The following is a 19,436-nucleotide window of genomic DNA, read 5'->3' on the forward strand; positions in this document are numbered from 1 at the left end:
CTAGTTGTCTTTCTAGTTAGATAGTTTTATTTAATTGTTACTACTTATATGCACACACACATATATATATATATATATATATATAGTTGCATATCAAAAATTCACATCTGCAATTCATAAAATGAAATTAACACACATATATATATATATATTCTTGGAGTGGACTAGTTAGAAATTTTGATATATATATACCCTGATATATACACACACACACACATATATATATACATATATATATATATATTGCTAACTATCAGTTTCTTCTATAAAACATATATTTCTTACAACTGTGTAGGTATAGCTACTACATTTTTATAATAATTTTGTTTTCAAGGAACTTTTTAGCTTCTGTATTTTCAACAATGCTAAAAGAAGTGTCAGAAAAAGGAACATTAAACTCATTAAAGGAAACTTTAGAAAAGGAGAAAAAGAACAAAAAGGAACATGAAGCTGCACTTCAGAAGTACGTATAGATATATAGTTTTTAGTTCTTTTTTAATAAATCAGCACTAAGACCCATTTTTTCAGATTGCAAATCAATAAATACACTTGGAATATTTTATTTTTTATTATTGATAAAATGTGCTGTCTGAAGGTTATAATAGTGCTAAAATTAGTATAATTTTTACATGTTTGATAAAATATGATGCTGGTTTAACTAAACGCTAACATATTTTTTTATGTGTGTTATTTAATGCAGTTGCTTTATGCTTGAGTTTATATAACTTCACTATATCACTCATTGGAAAATTTTCAAATTTCTTTTTTAGCATGACTTTCTGAAACAATAGAGTTCAAAATATTTTGTGTAAGAAACGAACACCTTGCAGTGGAAGTAATCTGATATGTGATAACATTTCCATAATATTTTATGATTGCTTTATGTACTGACCCTAAAATATAATACCACTGGAAAAACTGAAAAATAGTGCACACATTACCATTAAAATAATTGTACCTGGAAGTGCTTGCATTTCAAATTATCTGATCATAATACAAAATGTATAGATACATGACATAAAAACTATATCTAGAATTCTCATCTCATTTCCAGTGTGTTTCAGATATTCATAAATAAAATTGAAAATCTTAAATTTGTGTAGAAGTGATAATCAGTCTTCACAAATAATATTTATAAATTAAATCAGAAATCATCCTGATCACATCACCAGCAGATGTTAAAACAATCTATGAATTTCTATATTTTCATGTAAATAACCTGCCCCCTGGTATACCCTACACCTGAGGGACAAAAATGCTCTAAGAAACTCTTAGGCACTTATTACCCACTCATATATACTGTGTAAGCCAACAACACAGACAAATTTTGGAAGACGAGGCGGCCGTTATATATGATATCCTGCTGTCATGGACTGTTGAAACAAAAATACTCCTCGGCAGTCAGCATCATGACTGCAGGACATGAGAAAACAAATTTCACACTTGTACTATTTTGCCGATGATCATCTTCACAAGAAAATCTCTGCCCAAAAATAATTTCCCCACTCAAATTTTTGTGAGGGCAGACAAAAAGAGCTGGATGAATGAGGATGAAATGGAAGAGTGGGCTGGAACTACTGGCATCAGCAACCAGGAAACTTCTTCACTGAAAAGAAATCATTCCTTGTATTTGACTCTGTGTCAGCCTGTAAGTGCAACTTTGTCAGGAAGAAATTTAAAAACATTTACACTGAAATAGCCATGATCCATTGAGGGCTCACAAAGAAACTTCAGCCACTTGACCTCACCATAAACAGAGTGTTGAAACTGAAGATCCATGAATGTTGAGAGAAATGGATGATGAAGGGCCTGTACAAATATACAGCCTCTGGGAAAATAAAGAAGTCCAGCTGTGCCAAAGTTTGCCATTGGGATGTAGAAGCATGGAATGCTATCAAAGTATCAACCATTTTGAATGCTTTTAAGAAAAGTGGGCTGACTTCTGGAGAAGAGGAATATGAGAGCAATGACACACTTACCGACTTAGAGCTGTTTCAGCTGTTTCACAGCAGTGCAGAAGATGGGGACTTTGATAACTTTACAGAAGGCAATTTACCTTTAACTTTGATTTAAATAAAATATTGTCAGGTTGTGGACATACATTCATATATTTTCACTTGAAAGATGTTATTTTATTTCCTTCTTTTCCTATACATTGTACAGGAAAAACTGAACTTATTCAGGAAGATACTGTATTGTTTATTATAGTCATTTAATTATTTCATATCAATTTCGATATATGCATGTAACATGTTCAAAAGATATTAAAGATATTCCAATTAAACTTACAGAAAAAAACTTTTATCTCAATAATTTAACACAATCTCCTGTGGTTATGTCAGTCACATGTTAAAGGTTATGGTGATGCTATGGGACACACTCAAAGTGAAACCTACTTGTCTTGGAATACATGAGCACTTAATTAAGTCACAATTGTGATCTATTTAAGTACTGATAAATAAAGTATTCATATTTATACTTTTTTTGACCAGAGAATACAGGTAACTGGAATTGCTAACAGACATATTTATCAGCCAATTGAACAACTGCTCCACATGTTGAACAAGAACAACATAAATGAATATTTGGGATATTGGCAATTTCAGTCCAAAAAACAAAATACAATATTACCCATACAGAAGTATACCTTGCAATTGGTATTTTGAAAACTAATTTAACATATAGCATGCAGGTTACTTGCATGAAAATATGGTAGTTCAAAATGTTTTCAGGATTACATTTATTTCTCTTAATGGTATTAGAAAACAGATAACGCTACATTTTTGGGTTATAATACTAACTGTTTTAACATCAAAATGTTATGCATGTTTTTTATTCTTAGTGCTCATTGATCTAACTGATACTTAATGCTTCAAATGGTGAATAGTTTATACTTATCTGTAAAATACATTTGAACTAACATAGTTTACAAGTATTAACTGACAGACTTTTAATTTCAAATTAAGTGGACTTACCTCTGAAACATTAATCCTTTTCTTGTTGAGTCATTCTTGCTCTGTCAACGACCATGTGACTTTTAGTTTTGAATGTCCTTGATGTTACTTTATCCAAAGTTCTCTACTCTCTTGCCTTCCTTATGACCTATTGGGCAAGTACCAGGGGAACTACATAAGTTCTGCTTTATCACTACAAGCCAGATTTTCTTGTTCAAAATCATGCTGTAAACTTCATGTCTTCATTTGCCTTGTACATAAGTTCTGAATTCAATGTTAATACTTCTTTTAATGCAGAAAATTGCTCAGTGATTTAAAATTTTGGAGGTTTTTTTCACACAGTCATTTTCTAGTATGCTGGAAGATCGCATGGCTGTATTATCAGCTCTCATTGATCAGTGTATTAGAACTCTTAATGCAGAATCATATGTTGGTATCCTAGTCAAGTTTCCCATTTGTATCGACAACCAATTTGTTGGACATTTGACATTGTCTTCTCATGTTTGTGAAGAAGTCTTATTTTGCCCAGTCCTATTTGTAATCTGTCCTGAGGATATTTCTATTTGTTTTATTTCACTTTGGCTACTTTCATTTACCTGATTTCTTTAATCAGGATTAATTTTCTACTGTGGAGTCTTTGCTGTCTACAACTCTCAATAATTTAGTATCTGTTGCTCTTACAAACTTTGCCTATAAACTTTGGATCAGGAATTTTTGGGTCTATTACAAAAAGAAGCTAGGGAAATTTTTCATTATATGTCACCAGATTTTTACTCCAGTCTTTTATTTCTCCAATCTTCTAAATTCTTTGAAGACCCTTCACTTCAAAGTTGAAAATGTTGAAAAATTTCTTTAACATGAGGATTTAATGACAAAGGAAGATATCTAAAATGCTTATATTTATATCCTGATTCATATGTCATTTCACCATTTTCTACATTTTTGCCATTGAGAAGTGGATTATCATATCCGTCCTCTTCCATTTGACCTGATTTCGGCTCCATACATTTTCTGTTGAGTAGTCATGGCCTTTTCCAGCCATTTCCATTCACTCAACATTAACTTCCACTTTCATATGGACCTTTTGCTTCTTAGTTTCTTGCTCTGTTGTCCACAGTCTCTAGCACACACTCAGTTGCTCACTCAGTGTGGTACATCTTTTAAGTGGATCATTCATGACACTAACTTTCATTTAGTACCAATTCAACATTTGGTCCATCTTAGTTTATGGATAAAAGCAATTCAGAGGATTCTTTACTATCTCCTATGGAGCCTCAACTAACTTCTACTGCCAAAGCCATCTTTTGTGCTTTAGGTATGACAGCTTCACTTCATTGTGGTTGTGCTTACATGCACAATCTCCACTGGGATTTTGCTTCGCAGGGCATTTCACTACAAATTCATTATCTCACAATATATTTCTTTTTCCTAATAAATCAAGGTTTTTCATCTGTAGTTGAAGTGAAAATTTACAACTGCAGGTTCCCATTTCTTCATCCTTCTTTCAGTCTTCATCGTTTCACAGATGCTTTTCTTATAGGTTGTGGTACTGTGTTGGGAGATCCGAACCTTTCTGGTACGTAGAATATACAGGTAGTAGCATTTCACATCAACTTATTAGAACTTTGTGCAGTTTATCATGTCAGTCTGGAGTTTATATATTTTCTTCCTCCTTTAATTTGTCAATGGTTATGTGAATGGCTGGGTCATCCAATGGTTGATGCCTTGAAACAGCAGATAACCATCTTCTACTACACTAGTGGTCTCTATTTTTATATCCATCTTAATTCACTATGGACACCTGAATCAAAATTGGAATAATTCCTACCATTTTGCATACCCTCCACTTCACTTTATTCCACTGGTACTAGTCAAAGTCAAATCTACAAAGCTTTAGGTTCTCATCATCACTCCTCTTTGACCAGCCTGACAATGATACTCTTGCTATTTCATTTTTCTGATGGGGAATCTATACCCTCCTCCTCTTGAATCTATAGGGACTTGTTCACTTTATCATGTTTCCTTGAAGACATTTTGTTTACTTTTACCTGCATCAAGAGTCATTTGGGTATCTATGCCCTCAATGCATCACATATTTTATTTCAATGGAAGATTCTGTACTTCTATCCAAATAGAGCCTTCCTACCTAATTCTAAGAACTTACAAGTGAAAGCAAAAAAGAGTGTATAACTGTATATCAACCACACTATATCTGCTATATACAATGCTGATGAGGGCTCATCAGGATTGCTGGGATATAACAGACACAGTAGTGTTTGAGACACTGTTTATATTATCAAATTGCATGAACGACAAATGCTATAATATGAACTTGATTAAGCTTTTTAAGAATAATATGTATTGATTTTTATATCTTTTGATATTAGCTGTAAGGGAAGGTAGTTACTGTTTCTCACCTATTATGTTACTTGTTCTGACTGACCCAGATTCACTTTCATAAAACTGCTTTTTTTATGTTCCATCAGAGCTGTTTGTTGGTATCTTGCATGAACCCAAGCATTTAGGGAGTCTTGAAAAGGTTGATTATGCTTATAATGAACTGCTCTCCTTGGATCTTGCTCTGGCAACATTTACAAATTGGCTTATGCACTTGATCCATCTTGTTTACTGTGATGTACCCATTCATATTAAAAGTGAACTTTTGGATCCACCTTACTAAATTTGACATCTGGCATTGTTGTTGACTGTTTGATATTCTGGTTGCAATAATAAATTAACCCTTTGAGAACATTCTACTGGTAAGTATGTGAACAAATCCAAATATATTTATAAATTTTATTTACATGACAACACTGCCTTTTCAGCTTCAGGATTAAATTTGCCTCCTGTAGTGATACTTTAAGGCAGTGGAATTCCTTATAAGGAATTTCAGTTACACACCTTGAAAAAGTCTTAATGGTTCCTCTCTTGTAACATAACTTCATATTTAAGTGGTTTTATTTAGTCAGAGCTCTCATATGTTTCCTTTTACGTCTGCAGCTGTCTTAAACACTATTCTATCCTCAATGCTGGGTCTCCATGATTGACTGATGCCTTTTAGAAGTGGACAGAAGATTCCATCAGGTGGCATATAATGTCTTATTAGATCATTTTCACACCTCCACATTCCTGTCTTTGTATAGTTTTGGAATATTGGAGATATGAATACCATTCCCCAATTGGTGTCTCATTACTCCAGCTAGGATAGAATACACTGTACAGCTTAATTTTCACTTTTATTTACTTACTGTGTTCCCATTTCACTGTCCTTAAGTTCTTGACTCCATCCTCAAGACCTCTTGGGTCCATTTGTGTTCTCCCTGCTTGCCTACTTACTAGGATTTTTTTTTACTTTGCTAGCATTTTTTGTTTCAGGTGATAGAGATTTGAGCCCCAGGAATATATCCAATGTTTGCTTGATTACTGATCTTCCCTAATAATAATATTTCACTAACAAGTACATGGATACATGTCTATTCACAGCCTGAGACAACACCTACAAACGTGCATGACAACCCAGGTATATCCATACTGCCTGATCCCCTTTATATTGTAATTAAAGAGTGTCATGGTGAATAGTTATTCTGCTTAAAGTAATTGTTTTCCCTTCTGGTCTCTACATTTTTGGTCCAGTCTCTCATAGATTCTCATCTCCATCCATTTCTTCCAAATAAATCCAGTCCAATTCTTATCACTCTGGTTTTGGATTTTGCTCAAGCTCTGTTTGATCTCTCAATTCCTTGATGTTGTGTTCTAAGTATGTTTACCTTTCCTGTTTCAGAGCTTAGCACCTGGTGATCCAGGTGCCTTTTGTTATGTCACGCTTGGGTTCCCTTCTCTATCTCAGTGTAAGTATTCTAACTTACAGTATTTCAGAGGTAAGTTAAGTCTACTAGATTTGAATATTACGTTTTTATAATTAGAATAACTTTCAAGCATACTTCTGAAATAAATTCCCACTCACTTTACAGAGATCATGTAGTTCCCCTGGCTTGTATAATAAGTCAAGTTTGGAAGTTGGAGATTAAGAGAACTTTGAGTAAGGTTGTGCACGTAACATATTGAATCAAGGACAGAGTGAGAATAGCTCAGTAAAAATGATTTAGAGTATTTCAGAGTTACAAGCATACTTTAAGTTCATTTAATTATACAAATGTAACACTTAGCTTGAATCAGAAGTGATAATCTTTTAATTGTATTGAAATATAAGTCACAATTAGGAAACAATTTACAGAATAAAAGATGAAAATGTCATTTTTACATATAAATTTCTTTCCTGAAGAGCAGAAAACAAGTGTCAAAAAGTAAAGGTACTCCAAAATGAAATTCAACAAATAAAAAAGATGGGAGAAATGGAATTAAATGACTTGGAGGAAAGAATTTTTCACCTAAAAAATCAACTGCAAGAAGCCAAAGCCCGAACTGAAATGGAAATTAGATATACGAAAAACAAAGTTGCAAATGATATAATACAAGCAAAAAAACAATGTAAAGAACATGAAGAAAATCTCAGGAAGAAAGTGGAAGTAGGTAGTATTCAGATGGATTATAACATTCGGTATATATAAATTTTGTTTTCATTTCTAAAATTGTTATATTTTCTAAACAGTAAAGCTTTTTATTATGTAATGATACCAGTCTACTTAATACATTTCATATTTTCTTGAACAGTATATAGAGTAGTTCTCAACAAGGAGCAATATTTGATAACCTAAGCTCTTTGCAGAAGAGATATTTATTTAGAGACTATAAGGGATGCTAAGAGGAACATTCCACTTTCTGAAAATACTTTTGTTGCAGGTGACAGGTATTTTTAATTGTGATACAACTACACTTGTGATCCTATTTCCTTTCCAAGTATAACAAGCTTGCACTGTAGACACTGTTTGATATGCCTTTTGTTGTACCTTTACTAATAATATCACTGGCTGTACAAGTTTTATTTTGAGGCTTTCTTCACCTTGTAATAGACTCAATAGCAGATCAAATAGTTACTTTTTTAGAAATTTTTAAATATCCAAGTAACAGTATATTAATAATAAATTTGAAAGTTATCAAGTGACTAATTCTAAATTTGTAAATTCAGAAGGAAGGAAGTTGTGAAGACATTACAAAAGTTTCATTAAACTACAATATTTCATATGTGTGCTACTTTCTATGTTTTAGCCATAAGAAAGAAAAAATAGTTCTGATACGATACATACCTCCACTCAATAGTTTTTCTCAATTTTCCACTGCCCTCTAACACATTGATAAGAAATTTTCTTGCTTGATGTGCTAGCCTTTATACCCCATAATTTTGAGCTGCTTATTTAGAGCATACGACAACCATCCACCAATAGGAGAATGACACACTTTCCTAAAGCAGCTGGCTTCATCTGTACTACTTTATGGGAGCCTCACTTTCTCGATTGGTACAATATGATTTAGAAGTGTTTTTCACTTGCTTTTTGTTTTCAATAATTTTTTTCCCTGATATTCTTAACTTTGTATATACTTGTTCTTTTTTTTTAAGAAGTTTTATTTCCACATACTTGCATTCTGATGTGTTACTGACTTTAATTACCATTTTCACACAAATTATTACAAATTATGAATTCGCAATTTACTATGATTACCACCATGGCTCCTGAAGTTACCCAAGCCTCAGGATTTACATTGTCTGCCAAGAGGGGATGCAAGCCTTGGTTCATCGAGAGTTAGCTTCTTATATGGGGCTTGGGCCTTCTTCGTCACAATGGCCAGTTCCTCTTCAGCCTCATGAGATTATTCAGGATGAGAATGATTTAGACAGTCATTTTCCTATTCCTTCTTTTGCCATATGTCCACATCCTGCACCTTTGAAGGAGGTTTGACCTTCTTTTCCTTTCCTCCAATCAATTAGACAGGTTTGTCACATTTTGAATGTTTCTTCTATTTCCTATGATGCCTCTTTTTTCCCTTCGAGATTAGTATGTCATGACTCCATACAGTTTCTGTATCATCTTTACAGACACAATTTTCGATGTTTCCTCTTACACTTACTTACATTTTTCGTTACCTCTCCTCTATGCATCTTTTGTCTGGGGGAGCTTTCGTCATTCTCTCGACGATTTTTAGAGGGCCTATGATCCCTTCTGTGGTCGACTTTGGTGAGGTTCTCTTTGCCAGCCGTTTCCCTACTTACCCGGCTGCTTTGTTGTTGGGTGTAAACATGCTGCTCGCAGGGGTTTGTCTTCCCTCAGGGACTTTAGGATGGCTCAATTTTTGCATGACACCATTTTTGGGGACCATCCTGAACCTTCAGATGTTGATGTGTCCAGGTTGCTTACCTCCATTTCTTCCCTTGCTAATCATTTATCACAACCTTTCTCCTTTGTGACTCCTGATCCTATTTCTGTTTCCTGTCCTCCTTCTTCCATGCCTTTTCCTTTACCCACATCTCGACATTCTCGTCCTTATCATCGTTCTTACCATGCCTATCAAGAACATCGACAGTGGTATAGGTGACTTCAAAGTGGGGCCAGGCTCCACTGTTGACAGTGGTGAGACCTTCACTACTGATCTGTGGGTTTTGTCAGAGAACCTCTCTCTTCAATTCTGGTCACCAACTCCTCTTTCCTTGTCTGCAGTTCCTTTCTCTCCTTCAAGGGATCCTGTATCAAGTCACTGAGAGACCTTCTTCTTAAGGAAGCTATCGAGCTGATGTTTCCCATTCAGCTGAGTTTTTGCTCTTGGCTTTTCGTTGTCCCCAAAAAAACTGTGGATTGGAGACCTGTATTGACCTTTCTCATCTAAATCAGTTTCAGGATCCTCTGTGTTTCGCCATAGAGTAATTTTAGTACCTTCATTGGGTTTTCACTCCAGATCTGTGGATGATCAGATTTTACATAGCAGATGTATACCTTCATGTTCCCATCTTTCCATTCGGATGTTGTTTCCTTTGGTTCTTCCATGAGGTGCGTGTTTTCCAGTTTGGGAATCTTCTGTTTGGAATTGCCTAGGCTCCTTACATGTTTTATCTAGTAGTCAAGATCTTTGCTCATCATCTACATTTGTTGGGACTACAGTCTCATCATTATATATATGACTGGCTTTTTCTGGTTCCTTCCTGTTTGGCATCTTCTGACTACACTCGTTTGTTCCTGGAGGAGACAGCTCGTGTGAGTTGGTTAATCAGAGTGGAGAGGTTCATCCTTTCTCCCTACAGAGCAGGTATTTTCTTCAATTCCCACCTCAGTCTAGCCTTGCTCTTTCCATTACATATTTGGGATATGGGGCAGTTGGTCATCAAGGCTCTATCCTCTTATTCTCTTCCAGCTCGAGAGGTTCTATCTCTTTTTGGGGATGTGGGCTTCCTTGGAAGCTCTCATACCCCTTGGTTGTACTCACATGTGTTCTCTCCAGTGGGAATTTCCTAATTGCTGGAACTCCAGCTTGGATCCCTTTTATCAACCAATTGTCATTCCTACTTCCTTTTGCATCAACTTTGCTTGATGGTTGGACAGAGACAATACTATGGCTGGTGTTTCTCTTTCACCTCCTTGTCTGGACCTGCATCTTTTTACTGATGCTTTTCTTGTGGATTAAGGTGCATATATCAATGTTTTGAAGCTCTTGGTTGTTCATCAAGGAATGTATCATTTCCTCCATCTTTTGAAAGGGGAGGTGGTTATGATGCTTTCCAACAGCTCCACAGTCGTCTCATATCTCACCAAGCAAGGGAATACCAAATCCAGGTCCCTTTGATTTTGGACTCTGTAGTTCCTCTTTTGAGCCCATGAGCACCAAATACAGCCCTTGGCTTGCCATTTTCCGGGAGTTTGGAATTTTGTTATGATTTGGTTATCACATCTGCATAAGGTCATTCCCACACAGTGGTACCTAGAAGTTCAAGTTTTCTGGTGGTTATGTTCTCATCTATAAACCTTGCACATAGATGCATTTGCCACCCATATGAACAACATACTGCCATTTTTCTTGTCTCCATTTCCTCATCTACAGGCTTTAGAGGTAGATGCCTTCAATCAAGAATGGAGGGGCCTTTACATTTATGCCTTCTTATCTATATGTCACCTCCCCTAAGTAATCTCCCTAATCCCAATCACTCTTGGTAGCTCTGTTTTTGCTGGCTCAGCCTTGGTTTCCACTCCTGAGGCTTGTAAAATTATCATCACCTCTGCCCCTCCCTCTTTCTCTCCTTTATCAACCTCATTTGAACATCTTCCATGCCACCTTTTCCACCCTCTGTCTTCACACATGACTTTTGTCAAGCCCCTTACACAAAGACAGAGTCTGACATTGTATGTTCCTTCTTTCCTTTCCCTCTTGATCTGACCTTCCACATTGTTGGTTTACCAACAACTTTGGACCACTTTTTATTGTTGGTCTCTCCGACATGGTTTCTACCCCTCCCATCCTTGTATTCCTCACCTTTACCATTTTATTACCTGGCTGTTTCATTAGAATCTTTCAATTTTGACAGTTTCTGGTTATAGAGTAACATTGTTGAACACATTTCATTTCAGTAGATTCCCCCGGGTCTTATCCTCACCCATCCTTTTCCTCCTTTTCCAAGTCCTTTCACATTCTTCATCTTAACCATGGCTGTTTACTTCTCTGGTGGATATTGTCTACCTCGTGTGGCAATTCTGCATGCACTGGTTCGACTCTAACTTGGGGAAGTGTCTTTTACTGTTCTGTTTTATTTCAGGAGCCTGTTTGATATATATTCAGATCCCACTCAGTGCTGAGAGTTGCCTGGATAGGTATGCTTTCCTATAAACCCTCATCAAATACTTTTAAGGCTATAATGCACACTGTTGAGATGGGTTGTTCTGCAAGATCACTAGTGTCTTACCTATTGGTATATATATATATATATGTTTCTCCATATGTAGAATTCTGATAAGTACATGGCAGACTGTCACTCATGGACTGTCATGAGTAAATGCAGAAGGGGATTGCTGCCCATCCCTGCTGCTTCCTAGATTGCATAAATCAGGAGCAGTCTGCTTTTAAAAATAGGGTTTTGCAGTCACCCATTGCAGTTTCTCAGGTTTGTCATTTCTCTGAACTCCCCAGCATCTTTTCCCCCTCTCTTCCTTGAGTGGAGTTTGGGAGTCCTTGCCACTTCCCAGTTCCTAGCCACTGAGATGGTGGACCATGGAGGCTTCTTCATGATTGTAGGACACAGATCACAACATTACATATCACTCCATTACATTGAGAAGAGGGCAAAACTGAGAACCCTCCTTCCTTCTACCCCATGGAGGTTTAATCCCAGGTGTTCTGAGGTTGGTAGGAGCTAGATCAGCCAATGCTAGATCCTCCTCATAATACCAGGTTCAGTTATGTAAAGCCACTTTTCCTACATTTGAGACTGGTAGATGTCCCCTTCTAGGTAATTCTGGTTGCAGGATGTTTCATTTCCCTGTTCCTATGATTGAGCTCAGGGGACTTCATCTGCCTCATAATACCAGTTTCGAGATGTATGATGCCCTATTCCTACAGTTGAGCAGGTGTTCCACATCCTCCTCATAATGCCAGGTGCACAATGTTTCTTTACTGCTTTTATGGTTGAGTTAAAATCTTTAATTTCCTACTAGCAATACAAGGTACAGGATAACTTCCTGTTCTTATGGTTGAATTGAGGCTTAGACACAGCCACCTAAGTTCAGGTTCAGTTTGTTGTACTTTCTGTCTCCTACAGTTGCTTTGGATGTTTGTCCAGTGCATGTCGTTTACTTCCTCATCATAATTCTGGTTGCTTGCAGTCCACTTGCCCTGGCAACCATACACTGTATATATTAGTTTTGATCTTATGTGAAGGAGAGGACATAGAACCTTATCTGTACTGTTGGGGTTGAGTGGATACTGAGTAATGTCTCATTGAATGTCTCCATCTTCATAATTCCATGAACTGGCTGTTGGCTTTCCATTTTTCCATGTGGGTTTGGAGTTACTTATCTGTGTCCATCTTTTATTTATACTACTTGTGACTCATTCTACCAGGATATATCAGCTGGATATAACATGGACTTGCCTCAGGGTGTAGCTGAAGGCTTCTTCCCCCTCCTCATATCATCACAATATCTATCTCTTGTAAGTATTTGACCAAGACAGGAAGGCCTAAAACCCCAGCCACACTACACATTCTAATGTTCTGCCTATCTTGGTGACACATTACCACAAGTACTAGATTTTCCTGATATCCTCTGCTGCACTGTCTTAGTACAGAACAGTGAGCAAAGAATATTCCCTATATCAATAGTGATGCAAGTTAAGTGTCTATCAGAAGTAAACTTTCAGGTAAAGAAACTTTACATTTATCAGGATAGGAATCTTGGTTCTCTAGACATTGCATATATAGATTATAACAGTTTCCAGCCTTTATTTCCGATTTTTATACATAATATTTTCAAGGACTATGTAAGCTGCATACTGATATCAAAAGATGTTTAAAAATGTTATAATACTATAAATATGGTCAAATTTAATGGCCATAATTCATTTAAAGTGTGATTTGCTACATTGTTTACAGACATTTATAAAATCGAAAAATGTTGTGATTGTTTTCAAGACTCTGGAAATTTAATTATTTCTTGAAATTTTATGTTTAATTCAAGTTTCATTGTTTTTATGAAAGTTGCATTAAACTCTATGTATCATATATTATCAGAACTTGCTGCTTTTGTTGTAGATCTAGTCCTTTAAGAAAACTGTATGATTTATTTGGCATTTTGATATTAATATGTTAAATAACTAATGCAGTTCCACAAATATATTATAAGTTTATTTTTAGACATAGTTTAATGTGAAAAGAATGTGATTGTAAACATTTTAGTCTACATAGATATTAGAAACTATGAACAATAGTAGTTGAAAATATGTGGTTAGTAAACAAAATACACTTAACCAAACAAACATTTTAGATTTATTCAAACCAAAAAATTGGTAACTTGCCTTGTTGTTTTTCTTCAATTAATAGCCCCCCCCATTGGCACAGTGATATCTCTGCAGACTTACAATGCTATAAACTGGTTTTGATACCCTTGGTAGGCAGAGCACAGATAGCACATTGTGTAGCTTTGTGCTGAACTACAAACAAACAAGCAAACAAATATCAATTTAATAAAGTCCTAAATACAACTCACTTAGAATTTTATAGTAAGTTTAATTTAAGAAATGTGAAGTAAAATATTAAACACAAAACTTTTAGTAAAGTTCTCTTTCTTGCATTTTTTATCACAGAAACTAAGAGACCAAATTGATTATGAAACTAGAGCTCATGCAGAAATGGATAATTTTTTGGCTAATTACCTAAGTGTAAGTACATTTTTGATAATAGTGAAATTTAGTGATTTTAACTTTTACAAGCATTTCCATAATGTTAGCCTGAGAAAAGAATCATCCCATTTCTAAACGTTTTCATATTCACAAAAGAGGTAAAAGATTTATTCAGGCAATGTTTTAGGAGAATCTAATTCTTAATTCTTCAACAGTAATTTAAGAACTAGTTTCTTTAGCAATGTATTTTACAAATATGAGTTTTTCTATGTATGTACCAGATTATTTACAGTAGGTGTGTATGATTTGTTGGTGATAAATGATAAATTTCAATAACAAACATACAGCACACAGTCCAGTTGTTTCAAAATAATATATTAAAACAAGTCAAATGCATATACAAATGTTCATTACACTGTTGGTTATCACAGTTGTATCCATAGCTTCAAATAATTGTCTCTTTTTTTTTCAAAGTCCACACAAGCTAGTTCAGTTATTTTAGAAGACATTTTGACAAGACAAATTATTCTTCCTGCTCTGTTATTACAATACAGTCTTTGATAATTTCACTTTAGAATCACCACTATAACTGTTAGTTACCACAGTTGTATCCAGAGCTTTAAATAATTGTCTCTTTTCGTCAAAATCCACACAGGCTGATTGAATTATGTTAGAACACAATTGACAAGATGAATTATTCTTCTCTACTCTGTTATTACAATACAATATGTGATAATTTAAATTTAAAAATCGCCACTATACACTTTTTATGACTAAACTCACAATCACACAGTCTAGATCTATCTATCTGACAACTTCGAGCTATATTTTGCACATGTATTTATAGCCCAAAAAAGGCCTAGAACATTTAGCACACTACAAGATATTATCTCTATATATATATATAAAGCACAAAAATATGTGTCTGTCTGTTATCTAACTACTCCTAGTTCTCTGGGCCAATCTCAAACAAACTTTGCGGAATAATAGTTTGGAACAATGAGCATGTTAGTGGGGGTTCACAACACTCTGAACCCCCATTAATGCTGTTATTGAGCATTTATTATCTTTGGTGTAAGTTAACATTAACCATATTCATAGATGGTGTCATGCCCTTACACCAACAAAAAATATAGTTTATTAAAGTTTCTATAACATAAAATACATACACTGTGGGGGGAGCACACAAAAGCCTTATATATCTCAGAGAGTGCATTAGCACTCTATATGTAGGAATACAATGAAGAAAAATGGCTGACACTACTGCAGTAATACATAAACTCAATTGAAGTATCTACTCCAACAGCCACCATAAGGCTGATATGAAGAGCCGTTTTTTTTACCCGTGACCTTTCAAGTTTGGCCCATAAGATACTTCTGTGGCCAGTGACCGTCTATTAATTAATAACGTGAAACACTGTGGAAGGACACATTAAGAGCTGAGCATTGAAAGTGCAGGTGCTCTGCCATTATTTTGTCGAGGGGGGGGGGGGCAAGCTGCTTGAATACCAAAAATTTCAATATTTTTTGTATTTATATATTTGCATAAAACTAGAGAAGTACAAGGAATAAACCTTTTTAGGTAGTTTCTCTTAAGTAAAACAAACAATATAAATAGATATTTATGCAGACAAATGACGTGATATTAAGTAGTGAATCAAGGAACACAAAACAATGTTAAAAGAAGCATAAAAAGTTTTTGTTATCTTTTGCTTAAAGAGGTGGCTAACTACCCCCTCTGACCGAGCCCCCCCCCGAAGTAGGTAACAGAGACCACTCCTACTGCCACTACTTTGACTGCTACCTCTTTCTACAAAGTCACCCTGACCATCACACAGTGTATACAATGTTTTAAGTATATACATATTGAGATCTTAAAGCTTATGCAAAACTTTTGATGAGGTAATAATGAATACTGTGATAATATGCTATGCTATAAAAGATTGTGTGAAAGTTAGGATTTTTCCGTTATTTATCAAAGCATCCACCTCCACATTTTTTTAAGTTCATAACCCAGACAAAGTATAGCTACCTCAGCTTGTGATGCAATAATACTCAATTAAAACAATGAGAAAACTTATTATACTTAAACCATCTAAATCATAACATTCGCATTAAACTTAAACCAGCTGAATCATAATTAACACTTGCATGAAACTTAAACCATCTAACTCATAACACTCGTATTTATATCTAACAACAGGTATATGATGACAGAAAATATGGTAAATGCTGTTTTTTTTTCAGTAAAACCAGCTTTGATAAATACTCCCTTTCATCTTTAGCTTTTCGCTTAGTCAAAGCAAAAGATATTGGTAAACTGTGATGTAAGATGATGATTTTTTTTAAAAAAGAATAATTCATAATTATATAAAAACTTCAGTATGATGAATTTTTTTAAAGAAGAACTTAATAAGTATTATATAATACACAGAATCAAAATTTCAAAATGTGCAAATATGTGTTTTTTTAACAAATTTTAATTTTTTTATAAGTTGCTCCTCATTTTTACTAATAGTTCTGATATTGTAACGTATTTTTATTATTATTATGCATCACAGGAACTTCAGCAAAAAACAGAATACTGGACTCAGAAATATGATACTGATGTTTATGATAAAGATAATGAAATTGCAATTCTAAAATCTCAAAGAGCAACTAATAAACAGCGAATTGCAGAACAAGCAAGACTTGTAAGTTATATATTTGGTACTACATAGAGACTTGAAAACTAGTGCAAAAATATTCTTTCCATCAAAATTGTTCTACTGTTTATGTTTATTATGTAAACTTAGGTCAACTTTATTTTTAACCATAAACATTACTTGCTTATAGAAATGTATAGTGAATCAGTTAGGAACTTATGGAAATGTTTGTATGCAAGTCTAATAGAAACAAGTGATTTTTGTGTGTTGCATACCCAGCCACCCTAATGAGTTGTAATATTGAGCAAAAGGCCTCATCAACAGCAGTGTACAGTACATGATGTGTGTGTTGTTAAAAGACTTCTTCTTACTGGAAACAATAGTAAAGACAATTTTCATAAAGATCGTTATCAGGTTTATTATGTTGTAATGTCACAGAAACTACTGATCTTATACCTCACTGGTATAAAGTGTTATGTACCATTACAATTAGATTCTGATAAATGACTGATATATTAAAGAAAGGAAATGGGTTTTAAGAACTAGGTACATGTTTAGAAAGAGCAGTGGGATGATAGGTATAAAAAAGCAAATAGAAAAGATAGGACGTTCTTATTTTATATTGTTACATCTCCATTCATTCGTTAATTAATTTTCCGTAAATTCGTTCCAACGAAACTTTAGCGACACAAGTCCTTTCTTATATAAACTGGTTTATTCTTTCCGAATAAATATTGTTGGCCACGTGAGACGTGAGTTATAGCGTTTGTTATAGAGCGACTGTTGAAATTAAGTGTATCGTAAAGTTGTTGTCCGCATACATTCAATTACTCATTACCTCCCCGTCGCTTCGTGGCCGGTCTTATATATACAAGACTACACTATATTTAGAAGGATCACGAGATTTAAGGAAAAGACGTGAAAGTTCGAGAATGACGTGGCGTGATACTAGTCACGTGACCTCGATGTCGTAACAAGAACAAAAACCAGACCAGCATTTTTCAAATCAAATATCTGACAGTCGATTACAATTTTTTTTTCTATATTTGAAACTAAATAATCGATTCAAGACTTTTCATTATTTTAGTCTATCTTCACCTCCTGTTTATTAACGGTGTTTAATAAACAGATGGGTCCATTGGAAATTCTATGGTTAACAAAAATATAATTTTATCTTACGCATTTGTGGCGACATCTATTGATTAATTTACCAACTTTTAAAACAGTATAAAGTAGATGTTTCTTCAGTGCAAAGCTACACAGTAGGCTATCTGCACTCTGTCCACCGCGAGTTGTAAGCCCGTGAACCTACCCCCTGGACCACCGGGAGATAATAATATAAAGACTAAGACATTTCAACTGCAGTCTCGTGAACCTAATGATTTAACGTTAAACTCTTAACTAACAGTGCTATAGCACCGAGTGTGAAGTCTTAATTGTTGTTAAGCACAAAGCTACACGATGGGCTATCTGTGCTGTACCAACCACGGGTATCGAGACCCGATTTTTAGCGTTATAAGCCTTCAGACTTATCGCTGTGCCACTGGGGGCTGAGTGTAAAGAATTGAGTAAAATTTGAAGGCAACCCCCGTTAGTAATTAGTAGAATTAATTGAGAGATGAACGATACTTTTGTTTAAATTTTTTGTATGTTATTAGAGACCTTTAACCATAAAAAGTCATGGAACCATAAGCAAACTCATAATTAATAGCGGATGGATTTGTTGGGTTCAATACTGATAACCAACAAATCCATCCGCTATTAATTATGAGTGTTCAATACTGATAACCAACAAATCCATCCGCTATTAATTATGTGTTCAATACTGATAACCAACAAATCCATCCGCTATTAAGTAGGAACTAAATTATAACAAATTTTCACGCTCTAATGTCGCTTTCTGTAGGATGTGGGGAGGCAACCCCTTGGGAGGGTGGGGGATGGGGAGAGTCGGAAGCAGGCTCGCAACTATCACTATAGGGGCATATGAATTACACGTGAGAGTACAAGTATTACTACTATTAAGTAACAGATTAACGACAATTAACATAGGAAAATGACACGTACAATATATGTACATAGATAGATTATACGGGGGTGGGGAACAAAACACATGTTTACAAATAAAAAAAAGTTTATATGTCTCTGCTTGTTTAATTCAACCTTTTTGTTGCCTGAATAAAACCACTAAACTAACAAACTAAAAATTACAAGTTAAATAAAGCTTACAGAAAAATAATGGATACCAAATCATAATGATAATAAAAAATAATAACATTTACTCCACGTGTTTCGAAAAGCACACATTTCTCTTCATCAATGTCCCCCCAGTGGCAGAGCGGTATGTCTGCGGACTTATAACTCTGGAAACCGGATTTCGATACCCAGAGCACAGATAGCCCATTGTGTAGCTTTGTGGTTAACTTCAAACAAACAAACTCTTCATAAGGAGATCCATTCCTCCGCAGACCCAGCATGGTCAGGTGGTTAGGAAGCTCGACTCGCAATCTGAGGGTCGCGGGTTCGAATCCCCGTCACACCAAACATGCTCGCCCTTTCAGCCGTGGTG

General features: G+C 35.1%; 1 protein-coding gene across 1 annotated transcript in view; it reads left to right on the plus strand.

The window, feature by feature from the left end:
* The window catches only part of LOC106465789 (IQ domain-containing protein G-like), a 41,404-nt gene that overhangs the window by 18,388 nt on the left and 3,580 nt on the right, over positions 1 to 19,436 (plus strand). Inside the window, exons 5-8 of the mRNA XM_022393722.1 lie at positions 335 to 463; positions 7,237 to 7,480; positions 14,187 to 14,261; positions 16,784 to 16,915. Of these exons, the coding sequence (XP_022249430.1) occupies positions 335 to 463; positions 7,237 to 7,480; positions 14,187 to 14,261; positions 16,784 to 16,915 (580 nt within the window). The remainder of the gene's footprint in view (positions 1 to 334; positions 464 to 7,236; positions 7,481 to 14,186; positions 14,262 to 16,783; positions 16,916 to 19,436) is intronic.

Source organism: Limulus polyphemus, unplaced genomic scaffold (assembly GCF_000517525.1).
Source record: "Limulus polyphemus unplaced genomic scaffold, Limulus_polyphemus-2.1.2 Scaffold2051, whole genome shotgun sequence".
Classification (NCBI taxonomy): Eukaryota; Metazoa; Arthropoda; class Merostomata; order Xiphosura; family Limulidae; genus Limulus; species Limulus polyphemus.